General features: G+C 39.4%; 1 protein-coding gene across 1 annotated transcript in view; it reads left to right on the top strand.

The window, feature by feature from the left end:
• Positions 1 to 8,012: 8,012 nt before the first annotated feature.
• The window catches only part of LOC122069131 (conserved oligomeric Golgi complex subunit 6), a 48,611-nt gene continuing 41,939 nt past the window's right edge, over positions 8,013 to 14,684 (top strand). Inside the window, exons 1-4 of the mRNA XM_042633063.1 lie at positions 8,013 to 8,266; positions 8,406 to 8,458; positions 8,874 to 9,021; positions 11,705 to 11,812. Coding sequence (XP_042488997.1) covers positions 8,045 to 8,266; positions 8,406 to 8,458; positions 8,874 to 9,021; positions 11,705 to 11,812 — 531 coding nt within the window. The 5' untranslated portion in view covers positions 8,013 to 8,044. The remainder of the gene's footprint in view (positions 8,267 to 8,405; positions 8,459 to 8,873; positions 9,022 to 11,704; positions 11,813 to 14,684) is intronic.

Genomic DNA, 14,684 nt, shown 5'->3' with positions numbered 1-14,684 from the left:
AGTTAATGCCAATAAACAATTGTTACTGTATAATTGCCCTTCCACTAAACAAATCACATAATGAAATATAGGACATGTGTTTTAAATATTTCCAAATCCCTTTCATTGTATATGTCCATATCGAGATTCTGTGATGATGATTAGATAAAAAAAAATGCTTTATAAAAAAAAATCAAATAATAATAATAATTATAAGTTTAATAAAATAAAATAATTTTGTAAACATTTTACAAAATAAGAATTGGATTCAAATTTTCGTCTGATCATGCACAAACATTCTCTCTCCTCATTATTCTCAATTAAGGGCAATGGATTTCATATTGAGCATCTCTTTCATTTACGATACAATACTAGAATTCAATACATCGGTATATAGGCATCAACCATTGGTTCATCAAAACCTCATGATGTGTTTCCACAACGACAAGGATCTCTCAAGTTAAAGGGTCAGCAAAAAGTAACTAATGAAAATATCATTCTTCTACACTTGATAGTATCACATGCAAGGTTGACATGTGATTCGGTTCAATACACATATCGTATGTGTACTTGCTAGGGGTATAAGTAAGACAACAAGTTTGGCCCTATCGGCTTGAGCCTCCTGGCCTTGAGGGCGGGTCAAGGTTGGGCCGGGCCAGGGCTGAATCAGGAGGGATCAATTATTAGTTAGTTCCAATCATCTCATTCCCAAACTAGTTCTATGAGATTGTGCGCTTTGCATAACTGTTATTAACCTATTGACTTAGGGCCAATCAGGCTAGCCTGGCCCTAAGGGTGGGTCAAGGTTGTATTTTTCAGGCCCTGAGTTAGGGTTGGGCCGGACTTAGCTAAAGGGGACTTGGGTTAGGCTGGGGTTTTCATAAGCTCGGCCTAACCCGACCTGATTGCAGCCCAAGGTGTAAGTCAGCCCTAATCCACCCTATGCCCAAATAGGGTATTGGCTAAGATTTCTAACCCTAAGAGTGGGTTAGTGTTGAAAAACACTGACCCTAGGTCAGGGTTTGGTTGGACTTGGGTTGAGGGCTAGGCCCAACTCGGTCCTGATTTTAACCATGGATATATAATGCGATTTAATGATTTATATAATATGTGTCGACTTATTGTGCTTATATATGTCATATAACAAAAAAGATGTTATAACGTTTAGTATATCAAGTTTTTTCAAAACACCAACCCGTGACAAAAATCAGGGCTAATCAGGGCCAACCTGGCTCAATCAGGGTCAATGAGGGCCAGGTTGGTTGGCATGAGCTCGATAGGGTTGGGCCTGGGCTGAGTTTAGGGGATCTAGGGTTGGGCAGGGTTTTAAACAACCCGGCCCATCCGGACTCTGTTTCACCCTTAGTACTTGCACTGGTGCCCTACAATTAACATTCCTAGTAGCACATAATGCAACAACCATATGAATAGGGTGTCCAGTCATATCCCTAGTCGAGAACGTTTTAGGTGAAAACTTAAGGACAAACTTACAAGTCCAATAAATAAATGTCATGCTTAAATAAAATTAAACACTTTTATTAAATGAATTGGGTTTGATGGACATATATATATATATATATATATCCAACACCTACATTTGTCTTCCCCACTCTCTCCCCATCCCCCTCCCTTATGACATCGCCCTTGCCCTTGTTCCTCTCCCCTCCCCATCCCGCTCCTTTATGACATCACCCTTGCCCTTGTTCCTCTCCCCTCCCTGTCCCTTTGCAACACACCTTCACCTTACATACCTCTCCCTCTTCACTACCCTTGTTTTTCCTCCCTCCCCCACGACTCCACCTTATGCCCCTTACCCTCTTGCTCTAGCTGAAAACACCCTCCTTCCTCCAATTGGTTACTACTTCCTTTTTTTTTTTTTTTCACATAATGGGGACATGTGTATGTTTTTTGCCAATGATATTGTACTAGTGGCTTAAGATAAGTAGAACGAAGACGGAGTATATGTGTAACTTTAGTTGATTGAGGACTGATAAAGAAATGGTAAAATTTTAGGAGAGAGATCCTGCAAGCGACTATTTTAGATTTTGGGGTCAACCATAAACATTGAAGGTGAGATAAAACAATGATGTTTCTCACAGAATAAAGTAGGATGGATGAAGTGGAGAGGTACACCTAGAGTGTTGTGTGATCGATGTATTCCTCTAAAACTTAAAGAAATATTTTACACGATAGTTGTAAGACTGCCTGTAATATATGGAGTGAACGGTTGGGCAGTCAAAAAGCATAATATAGATAAGGTTAAGTGTGACAGAGATGAGGATGTTGAGATGGATATGCAAAAAATTCTGAGAGATAGAGTGAGGAATGATCGGGTAAGAGATGATTGGGAGTTGCCCCCAATTCAGGACAAGCTTTGAGAATGTAGCTTAAGGTGGTTTGGACATGTCTAAAGGAGGCCTTTTGATGCTTTAGTACAGAGAAGTGATCAGATCTAGATGAATGGAACTAAAAGGGCTAGGGGCAGACCGAAAATGACCATTGATGAGTTGTTAAAGAAAGACATACAGAAGCTAGGTCTTGACCCTAGTATGACATCAAACAGAGCTGTTTGGAGGACAAAGATCCGTGTTACCGATCGTTCGTAGGTGCAGAAGTATTACTTTGCTTTGTTTATTTTCTTTATTTTTTTTTTTTGTCTTCTTTCTTTTTCTTTTTCCTCTCACGGATCCATGTAGTTGACCCTATTTAGTTGGGATAAGGCTGCGTTGTGTTGTTGATAGTGACACTTGTACCTGCATGTTAATGAAATTTGGATCCCTTGGTGCTGGAGAGGTACTGGCAAGGAGAGACACACAAAACAAGAGAGAGAAAGTGATGTAGGAGAGAGAAAATATGAAAGAAAAATCAAGAGAGAGCGATAAAAAACACTCACATGTACCTCTCCAGTGTTGGAGAGGATCCTAATCCCATGTTGATCATGTGTAGGTCTTCTTTTTCTTTTTTTTTTTTTTTTTTTTATATAAAAAACACTAAAGATTTTATTATAAATGAAGTCAAAGGAGGAAAATCTCCTCCTACCAGAACCAATATCTACAATGCAAAGTGGCGGATGGAGCCACCAAATTCGAGAGATCCCTAATCAGGATGCACCTTGGCAAGCACATGAGCTTCCGAATTTACAGATCGAGAAATGAAATGAAAAGAAGCATAAGAAATATCTACTAACAAAGTAAAAATGTCATCAACAATACATTTGGTTTCCCAATCTATTGGAGGAAGAAAGAGAATTTAAACTATCTACTGCGCTTTGGTAGTCACTAAGAAAGAAAAACTAACCTCTGACAGGCTAGCAGAAAACAACAATCAAAACCTTATCCCAACTGAATGGGGTCGGCTACATGGATCCAATATTGAAAATAAAAAGTAAAGAAGCAAAAGAGGGGTTAAAAAGAAGAAACTTGGGGAATAATAGAAGAAGGTATAGCAGTTTAGAGAGACGCATCATGGAAACACCCCCTATAGGGGGTCAGCAACACGGGTCCTTGCCCTCCACGAAGCTCTATTTGAAGTCATGCTAGGGTCGAGCCCTACACTTTGCATATTGTTTCGGACCACTTCATTAATAGTCATCTTTGGCCTATCCCTACCTTTTTTAGCTCCCTCCATATGGATCTAGTCACTTTTCCTTACTGGGGCCTCCAAAGGTTTTCTTTGAATGTGGCTATACCACCTCAATCGGTTCTCACGGAGTTTGTCTTGGATTGGTGCAACCCCCAAATCATTTCTAATATGCTCATTCCTTATCCTATCTCTCTTGGTCTTACCGCACAGGCCTCTCAACATTCTCATCTCCGCAACACTCAGTTTATTCAAAGTACTCTTCTTGACTGCCCAACATTCCTCTCTATATGTCATAGCTAGTAGAATAACTGTCTTGTAAAATTTTCCTTTGAGTTTAATAGGCATTCTTTTGTCATATAACACTCCCAATGCACCTCGCCACTTCATCCACCCCACTTTAATCCTATGGACAACATTATCTTCTGTATCCCCCTCTTTGTCAATGATAGACCCTAGGTATTTAAAACAATCCCTCTTGGGTAATTCTTGTTTCCCAAGCTTCACCACTCCCTCCCCTCCTCTAGATTGACTAAAGGGGCACATCATATATTTTGTCTTCATTCTGCTTAACCTAAAACCTCTTGATTCCAAGCTTAATCTCCATAGCTCCAGTTTAGTATTAATCCTGCCCACAATTTCATCTATCAACATAATATTATCAGCAAATAGCATACACCACGGAACCAAGTCTTGGATGTGCCTGGTTAGCTCATCCATAGTGAATGCAAACAAATAAGGACTTATAGCAGATTCTTGATGTAACCCAATTGTGATTGTGAATTTGTTATATTACCCCTCTGTCATTTTGATACTCGTCACCACTCCCTCATAATTGTCCTTAATTATATCTACATAGTTGATCTTACCTCTTCTCTTCTCTAGGACATGCCAAATTAGCTCTCTGGGTACTCTGTCATATGTTTTCTCTAGGTCAATAAAGATCATATGGAGGTCCTTTTTATGGGCTCTAAAAACTTTCGTAAGCTGCCTTAGGAGGTAAATAACTTCTGTTATGGATCTCCCTGGCATAAAACTGAATTGGTTCTCCGATACCTTGGTTTTCTTTCTTAGGTGAACTTCAATAACCTTTTCCCATAGTTTTATGGTGTGGCTCATAAGTTTTATGCCTCTATAGTTATTGTAGTTTTGTACATTCCCTTTGTTCTTATAAATCGGCACCACAATGCTTCTCTTCCACTCATCCGGCATAGATTTAGTACTCAAAATTTTGTTAAATAACTTGGTTAACCAAGACTCCCCATGTCTTCCCAAGCTCTTCCATACTTGGATTGGGATATCATCTAGCCTATAGTTCTACTTATATTCATCCTTCACATTACCTCTTTAACCTTGATTTTGCCAATTTGCCATAAATGCCCATCAGGTGTATTGGCTTTATGGCCACCCCCTCCACATCTTGGTTCACCCTATTAGTCACAGCGTCTCCATTTAATAGGTTATAAAAATAATCACCCCATCTCCTCATAATGTCCTCATTCTATACCAGCACTCTATGATCCTCACTTTTGATGCATCTGACATGGTCCAAATCCCTGCTCATCCTTTCCCTTACTTTATCTATCCTATAGATCTCTTTTTCTCTCTCCTTTGTATTAAGGTTTTCATATAGATCATCATATTTCTTTGCCCTAACTTTCCCCGCAATCTTCCTAGCTTCATTCCTAGCTATGTGATATCTTGCTCTATCCCCGGTCTCGTTAGTCCTCTGCCAAGTCTTAAGACAATCCTTAGTCTTAATGACAACCTGAACCTCATTGTTCCACCACCCATGTCTCTCTAGGGGTATGTCTCCCACCCTTAGTTAAACTTAAGACCTCTTTAGCCACCTCCTTAATGCTAATCATCATTATAGGCTAGCAAAAAATGGCCATTAAAACACCATCAAGAATTGCTTCCGCTTCATTAGCTGTAGCTAAAGAACTAAACCCCATCTTACATCTGGCTCCAATAAAAGACACATTTCTGAGACCAAATGACAACACCTCTACAACCTCTGCCAGTATCAGCTTTTCATGCACCATTAAATAAAATAAAAGAAGCACCCACAGGAGGAACAATTCAAGAAATATCCCTAGAGGAAGAAACTATCTGGTACACAACAGAGCGCAATCTAGGTGCACAAATATGGTAAACAAGAAGGTAAAGGAGAGGATAAAGAAACATAATACGCAAACCTAATAGAAAACAAACCATTCTTAGTATAGTTTCACCTCCAACCATCTCTTTTATTTGACACACAAAGGAATTTGGGCAATGGCTAGAGATTTGGTAGAGGAAAAAAGAGACCTAATGAGAGTCAAATTCCACTACTTAAAGGGGTTACTAATCAAATCTGAAACTTTAGAAACCAAGGGGGGGGGGTGAAAGAAAGGCTACCATCCTAGATAGAGTGTAACCAACGATCATGAAAGATGAATTTATCACAACCACCACCTATAGATCTTCTATGACCCTTAACCAACAAATCTCTCCCCTTTATAATATTTCACCAGTCCCAAGAACAATTAGGTTTTAGCTCAGCATCTAAGAAAGAACAATTAGGGAAATACTTCCCTTTTAAAATGTGAACCTGAAGGGCATCATTATAGTGGAGAATCCTCCACCATTGTTGAGCAAGTAATGCTAAATTAAAAATCTCTAGATCCTGAAAACCCAAACCACCGTCTCTTTTACTTTGATATAAATTTTTCCATTTAACCCAATAAACACCCCTCCCCTGACTATCCTTCCCTCAGAATTTTCTTACTAATTTGTTTTATTCATCATACAAACACGAGGGAAGTAAGAACATGGTCATGGTATAAACAAGTAAAGCATATAATAGACTTAGGCATCATTTGATAACATTTCTAATAACGTGTTTTTGCATTTTTCTGTGCCAAGAAACGGAAAAAAGGGCCTTAAAAGCGTTTGATAAATCTGTTTCGTTCCACACGCTTTTAGAAACGTAAATAGAAATTTATGCATGGCAATTTATGATACAAGAAACGTGAATGGAAAAACATGTTATACTTATTTTGCTGTTTTTAGAAACAAGTTGAGGTCAAAATATTGGGAAAATGCCCGATAAAAAATCGTTCAAAAGGCAACTCGTTTATCAAACACCAAAAATTCCTTAAAGGTAGTCCTTTAAGCCATTGTCGTCGTTGTAGATCTCGGTGCAGATGATTCGAGAAACAAGTTTATCAAACACCAAAAAATCCGAAAAATCTTTTTTGTTGTTTCTAGACACTGAAACAGCAAAAACGTTATCAAACGGTGCCTTAGTTAAAATTTCTTTATTTACAGCTGTCAAAAGAGATTTTTTCTAGCTAGAGATCCTTGCTTGCACTCTTTCCCCAACATAGGAGATTAAGGTTTTCTTGGATCATCCAAAACCTGCCGACCATTCTAAATATTTACCATGATCTGAAATTGCAGCAAACCTTGTAGAAGATACCACCTCATTCTTGATAGAAGAAGGAATGCTTGGGCTGAACCAAATGCTTGACTTTGCCATGTTCAAACTCTGCCCCGAAACCAAACAATATTCATGCATAAGATGGGAAATGGTCTACCCCTCCTTTTTATCAGCTTCAGAGAAAATCAAACAATTGTCAGCAAAAAGAAGATGAGAAACAACATGACCCGATCTACTAATTTTAACTCTTGAAATAATCCTAGAAAGTTCAGATTTCACCATTAAAGAAGAAAATGCCTCTTGACACAAGATAAAAAGATAAGGACTAAGAGGGCAAGCTTGACTGAGCTCTCTTTTAAGGAAAATTTGACCAATGAGGGCCCCATTCAACTTAACATGATAAAAGATCGAGGACACACAATGAGTTACCCAATTGATCCAATTAGGATGAAAACCCATCTAAGCCATTGCATGCTCCAAGAAAACACATTCTATTTTACCGTAGGCTTTACACAAATCAAGTTTTAAATCCAAAAGCCCATTTTGCATTTTGAAACTTTCATAAAATGGAGAATTTCATGAGCAACATAGACACTGTTAGAAATAGCTCGGGAAGGGATAAAAGTGATCTACCTATTGAAGCTTTTAAGTATAAATCCATTACAATAAAGCCATTGAACAACATTAACTACCTCCTGACCGATAATATGTCAATGAAGATGGAAGAACTTAGCAGGTAGACCATCAAAACCAAGAGCTTTGTAAGCCCCAATTTGGAAAACCGCAAACTTAATTTCAAAAGAAGTAAATAGAGCACATAGCTTAGCATTCTGATCAGCAGTAACTATCAAATCTAAGCAATCTAAAAAATCAGGGATATTATCGGTCGTTGAGTCGTTGACAAATGAAATTTAATGAAACCCGTTGGTCGGTTGGATTGGCCGGTTTAACTCGATCTAGTTAATTCGGGATTGCCCAGAATCGGGATCGGCCTGGAAACGCTCTTTAAAGACCAAAGTTCGAGACAGAGAAAGAGAGAGAGAGAGAGAGAGAGAGAGAGAGATGGGAGGAGAGGTTGCGCTGGCTCCTGGATTGTCAAGGAAGCTGAAGAAGGTGTTGGAGTCGAGGACGGACTCGCCTGATCTGTTGGCATCGCTCAATACACTCTCCACCTTCTACACTGACAACACTCCTCCGGCTCGCAGGAACCTCAGATCCACCATCGAGAAGCGATCCCTCGCCATCAACCATGAATTCCTCCTCGCTTCCAAATCTGCCCAACAGGTAAAGCTATTCCCTCTCTCATACTCCCTCTGTCCTCAATTCCCTCTCTCTCTCTCTCTCTCACACACACACACACACATACACACTCGTATGTTCAATTATGAATTTTGACGTATTTTTCTTTTTTTTTTGGTTATAGGCCTTGGATCGAGTGGAGGTGGAAGTGAACGCATTGGCCGATTGCTGCGACAAGTTAGTTCCCCTCTTCCTTTTCTTTTTTCTCTTCTCATTTTCACTGATCAATCATTTTGGTGGCATCTTTCAAAATATATTGCTGGGACTTGGGGTTGTTCTCTTAATGGGTTGGATACGGTAGAATTTTAGTTCAGTTCACCAGCTGGTCTTGGGTCTATCTGGGGTCATTAGTTTTGAATCGGAATTGCCAAAACACAGTTCAAAGTATCTGAATTCCTTGTTGTAGATTAACAATTTGCATCGAGGGTCTTACTTTCACTTGTAAATGGTAGCAAATTGTTGCTTCTTCTAATATATCTAGACATATAATCAGGCTACTCTTGCTTTGCTGATAGCTCATCTTGTGCTAAGACTAAGAGAAACGCCCATCAAATTTCAGTTTAAATTATTGCTTGACATTTTGAATTTCCAGGATTGCCAAGGCACTGAGCAGTTGTAGCGCTAGTACGGGGGATATCATTAGTACTACGGAGAGGCTCAAACAGGAACTTGAGATCACCACTCAACGGCAAGAAATTGTATCTTGCTTCCTTCAGGATTATCAACTTTCTAATGACGAGGTATGTCGCCACACCTTGAGGGAACAGACCGTGCTCGAGGAAATTATTGGCAGTTTGCTACTTTACTGGATATTTTCTGTTTGTTGACTGTTGGGATTGTCTCTGCTAGTCCCTTAATGAACTTATTATAGAATTATAAGTTAATGCTGGCTTTTTTGCTTCAACTGAGGAGGACTTGGTCCTCATGTACCTGGGAGGAAACCCAATGGGAGTTTCGGAGGATAAAGAGATAATAGGGTGTGAAAAGTAGGAATTGCCTTTCATGCACCTAGGACTCCCCCTTGGAGGGAAATATGGACAAATTTTGGGATGATACAGAGATTATGGGGTGTGAAGAGGGAGGACTACGTTTTCATGTGCCCGTGACTCTATAGTCTGAACCTCTTTGTGAGCATTTGTTGGAAGAAGTAGGGAACTGGTTAGAAGGATGGAAAAGAAACTATCAACTTGAGGTAGATTGGAAAAACTGAAAGATTTCGGTCGAAATTCGGAAATTTCAAGGAGATTTAGAACTATAGTGAGAACTGAGTGTCAGGTTATAGAATGGGAATTTGGGTTTGGGAGAGTTATGAAAGAGCTGCAGATTGAAGAGGTGACTGCTCTTATTGGATGCCTAGAGGATGTCTTCACTTTTGAGTCTAGTTAGGATACTAATATTTTGGATCCTTAATGGCAATGGTTAGTTTTCAGCTGGGCCCTTGGGAAAATATTTGTAGTGGCTCACTTTTTCTTGGGAATAATAAAGAACATAGTGGTACAACTCATCAGCGGAAAGATTGATCAGCTCCCAAACACATGCAGATACAAGAGATTACTACATTCTAGTTATTTCCCCCCATGCTACTATAACACCACCTAGATTAGAACATGGTGAACTTAAAGCTTTCCCTTATAAATTAGCATGGAAGTCCGACACTGGAGGTGCTAACTTGGGATATTTCCTTGAAAAAGGTTTACAAGTGCGATATGCTGCCCCTTATGATCTAATTGTTTATCAAATGTGCCAATTTTGTCATGCAAATGGGGAGATGAAGAAACTTGCATTTCATAGAAATCATATAGGAACTTTTTATGAGTGAATTTATTGGATTGGTTCATTAATAGACTTTCGGGAAAATCCACAAGAAATCCTTTGATAACACTGATTCCTATTTCTCAATGATATCCCACAATCGAGACAATTGGCTGAATCCCATGAAACCATTTCTTTGAATTTTTTCGTTATTTTATCTTACGAAGCAAATTTTCTATTGATTTGTACCCTGGACTGAACCTATTCTGATTATGAGGATTGTCCTTGCCTATGAGCAACGCGAAGTAGCTTGTAAAAGCTGTTGACGGTTGGGAGGGTGAATGACTCGTGGATTGAAGGCAACTTCTCAATCTTCCCTCGGCAGCTGATCTTAGGTCTTTGAATGGCATGGTGCCCCCGATTGGTTCCCAATTGATGAGGAACCATCCTGGAAGGTGGAATGACTGATTGCCAGAGAGGAGTTGAGGAGGTAATTGCTGTCTTAGAGGCCTAGATGGAACTGCCTCCTTCTGACGCTTCTCCTTGGAGGGATCGTTGACTTCCAACCTCTACGAGGATTGACCAAGGTTTACCCTTCTTGAGCAAGAATAGATAAAACCACATTTCCTTGCTACTAATCCATTTAGGCACCTTCTTATCCGGGGATTTAGGTCTACCACTTATTGCTGATGCCAATCAACGAGCTCCTTGAGGCGGTGACCCCATCCTCACTTTCCTTTCTTCTGGCCTTGACCTTAAGTGACAACGTCCTAGGCGTAGGGGAGATTGTAGCAACAGCCACTGTGAGTGTGCAAAAGAGATGTGGGTTAATTTGGTAATGTCTTTGGTACTTTATGGACATATTTGTGAGATTGTGATGGTTTGAGCAGCCATTTGGGTTGTATAGTCATATTGTTCCATGGTATCCTCCTTCGATGTGGTGATAATGTAGTCAGGGTTCATAACTAGATTAGCTCCAATCTTCACGTGGTTGATTCACCAATCATTCCCTCCATCGCCTATGGTTATCTTGCACAATTTTGATGGTTAGCTTGGCAATCATAGTTTTCTAGTAAATAGTAGTGTGTTTCATGATGCAGGGACAATCATCCTACTCTTTCCAGGTCCAGTTGGTAATGCTGACTCAATAACAGTGGAGCTAAAAGCATTGATTATTCATCGAAAGATATCCTCATCCATAGAGGCTAAGCAGTTGATTATTGAAAAATTCAGCTACTCTGTGGTTGGATGGATGTGTCTTCTCAGATCAGGGCTTTGAATATATTCTAAGTTGAGAAGGAGTGGCAACACTTTTGCTCTCACATGAATATTTCATTCCAGTGGTGCCTTAGTTCAGCCAATACCATAGTTGAGCTTTAGCTGGAGATAGAGATGATCTTTATGTTGGCCTTACCAAAGACAGTGATCGAGTGGGAAAACTGAAGGGGGATGTGTCGTGTTTATGTTTTGATTGATTATTTCTCTGCTGTTCTATTATGATTTTATATTCTTGGAGCTTATCAGTGCCAGACCCTTGTATTCTTTCTGGATTTGTGGCCACTCTTTGAAAGAGCAAAATTTTTTATTCTTTAAAAGGAAGTTTGTGTCATCTGCAGTTGCAGGTTTAGTAGAAATATTGTTCTTATTGTGAAAATGACTATACCATTGCAGATTAACGCATTGAGGGAAGAAGATCTGGATGAAAAGTTCTTTAAGGCACTTTCTCATGTTAAGGAAATCCATGCTAACTGCAAAATACTGCTCAGGACACATCACCAGGTCTCTCTCTCTCTCTCTCTCTCTCTCTCTCTATCTATCTATCTATCTATCTATCTATCTACCTTACATTGGTATATATATATAATCCAACTGAAAGTTGTACATGCCATATTGTGCAGCCTTTGTCATATATTTTTTGCTCTTTTTTCCCCCCTTCTTGGTTGGACACACATGCATTTCATGCTTTGTTTGCGGTGTACTTTCTCTACCTCAGTGGTGCTAGTGAAGACCTGATTTGTCTAGTTTTGTTTCTAGCTTTGAAGACCAAGGTTCAAGGTATCGGGTTTCGACTATGTTTCAACCCTTGGGGAGACCAAAATTTCGGTCGAAACTTGGGAAATTTCGAGGAAACCAGGGAATTTTACGTGGTTGGGTGAAAACTTTGGTTTCGACCCCTAAAATGTGTTTTTCTTTTGGCCTGATTTTTTGTGTATGTCATATTCTAGACATTTCTAACACATTCACATAATTAGTTTCATGGAGAAAATACCTTAAGTCATACTTGTGGGGTTGAACCAAAGTTTGGTAATGTACGTTGAGTCGTTGACTAAAAGTCTGAAACTATACTACATAAGTACATAGTCGAAATTAAATGTAGTCTAAAATCTACATAAGTACATACTACATAATGCAAAGGATTTAAAATAAATAATAATATTACATAATTGTGAGTTATCTCTTAACACTCAACACTCAAAAAGTCAATTCCAAGTAGAGTGTCTTGGTGGTTCTAGTTCACGAGCTGCATACCACTGCAAATGTCATAGCCGCTCCTCTGAATGCATCACATATGAGTCCCATGACATTTTTGGCCTAATTGTTTTGGTAGTCCGTCACTGCCCATCTATAAGATGCATCGACATCAGCTCGGTATCCCAGCCTAGGGAATGGCTCAGTCATAGTGATAGGATCAAGGATTAACGTATCAGTATCGATCGTCGTACCGGTCGGCTAAATTTAAGATATGTATCGTAGAGTATTCGTATTGTATCGTATCATATTGGAGGTACGCTAAGATATGTTAAAGATCAAGGATTAAAATATCGGTATCGGTCGATTAAATTTAAGATACGTATTGGAGGGTATCGTATAGATATCGGTATCAGAGATACTTTAAATCATGGATAGGATGTGGATGTGGCACACAAGGTTGGATGGATACCCAAAGATAATGTCAACAAAAGATGACCCATCACCTGAACCAGCCTCCTGTCCAAATGAAGTAGAAGATCCACCATGCTGTCCATACCCACCACCCTATCCAAATGAGCCGATGCTCTCGAAGGATGCCACACAAGGTTTGGGGAAGATAGGATTTACCTTTTGGTCTCAGATCTCTTCGTGAGGTAGATTTGCTATGAATGTGCAAGATCCAAGCTTAGAATGAAGATTAGATGGCACAAGGTAAAATATGGAGTGTTTTCCCAAGTTTCCCACTTCATAGAGAAGAAATAAGGGGGAGGGTCGAAATTTTGAAATAAGAAGGCTTGGTTTCCCGTTTAAGAAGGTTTTATAAAGGTTGTCCCATTGGTCCACTCCAAAATTCCCACATTAGAGGAAAATTCCCACATTTCAGTTAAAATGTGAGAATTTTGACCGAAATGTGGGAATTTTCGTCGATACTGGTCGAAACCAATGACTTTTGAAAGTCACATGGTTTTTTGTATCGGAGTCCAGGGATACCGTAGAAATGTGGGAAATCTCGAAGGATGGCACACAAGGTTTGGGGAAGATAGGATTTACCTTTTGGTCCTAGATCGCTTCTTTAGGTAGATTTGCTATGAATGTGCAAGATCCAAGCTTAGAATGAAGATTAGCTGGCACAAGGGTAAAATATGGAGTGTTTTCCCAAGTTTCCCACTTCATAGAGAAGAAATAATGGGGAGAGGGTCGAAATTTTGAAATAAGAAGGGTTTGTTTCCCGTTTAAGAAGGTTTTATAAAGGTTGTCCCATTGGTCCACTCCAAAATTCCCACATTTCGACCGAAATGTGGGAATTTTGGTCGATACTGGTCGAAACCAATGACTTTTGAAAGTCACATGGTATTTGGTATCGTAGTCCAGGGATACCGTTGAAATGTGGGAAATTTCAAGCTTCCTGGTGTTTGATCTAGCGTTTCATGCATAGAGATATTCTCCAGAAAAAATTCATTCGATTCAAAAAGCAAATATAAAACAACTATCATATGGTATTTAGTGAGAGTATACTTGTCCTGTCCTTTCTGATTTTGGAACCAATATTTTTAAGACAACTCTAAAATCATAGTCAAACTTAGTCATCTAACATATGACCCAAGCATACTTCTAAGTTATAATAAATGCTAAACTAAATCCAAACTAAAATAGCTGTATTTCAATTAACAATCAAACTCACTCTGACTCAATCGATGTCATATAAGCCATGAAAAAAAAGGATTCCAGAAGTTACCAAATCTCCAGTGAAAAGGGAAAATAAGAGAAAGCCAATTTGACTGGTCAAACTGTATGTTATACAATAATTGGTCCCCCCCCCCCCCCCCCCCCCCCCCCAAAAAAAATGTGGAAGGGGGGGGGGTGGGTTTACCTTGGTGGTTCTTACTGTGATTACGAGATCCACACTTCACAGCCAATATCCCCTTTTACTTCTCAACAAATGGGCTTTTGACAAAGGCTGGTCTTTCTCAAATCAGATAATGGCCACTTCTCAAAGAAATAACAACCCAAGCATTCTTTGTGGAAAAGGTTCATTACCATTTACCCTGGTTTAATAGCTGCAGCATCTGCCTCAGACAATGGGGTTTGGACTAGAATGGAGGAAATGGATTACCCTTCATGTTTTCTTTACTTTTGAATTTTCATGGATGGAGCACCTCCCTTTTTTTTTTTTTTTTTT

This window comes from Macadamia integrifolia, unplaced genomic scaffold, assembly GCF_013358625.1.
Source record: "Macadamia integrifolia cultivar HAES 741 unplaced genomic scaffold, SCU_Mint_v3 scaffold537, whole genome shotgun sequence".
Taxonomy (NCBI): Eukaryota; Viridiplantae; Streptophyta; class Magnoliopsida; order Proteales; family Proteaceae; genus Macadamia; species Macadamia integrifolia.
This window is presented reverse-complemented; position numbering and strand designations above follow the sequence as displayed.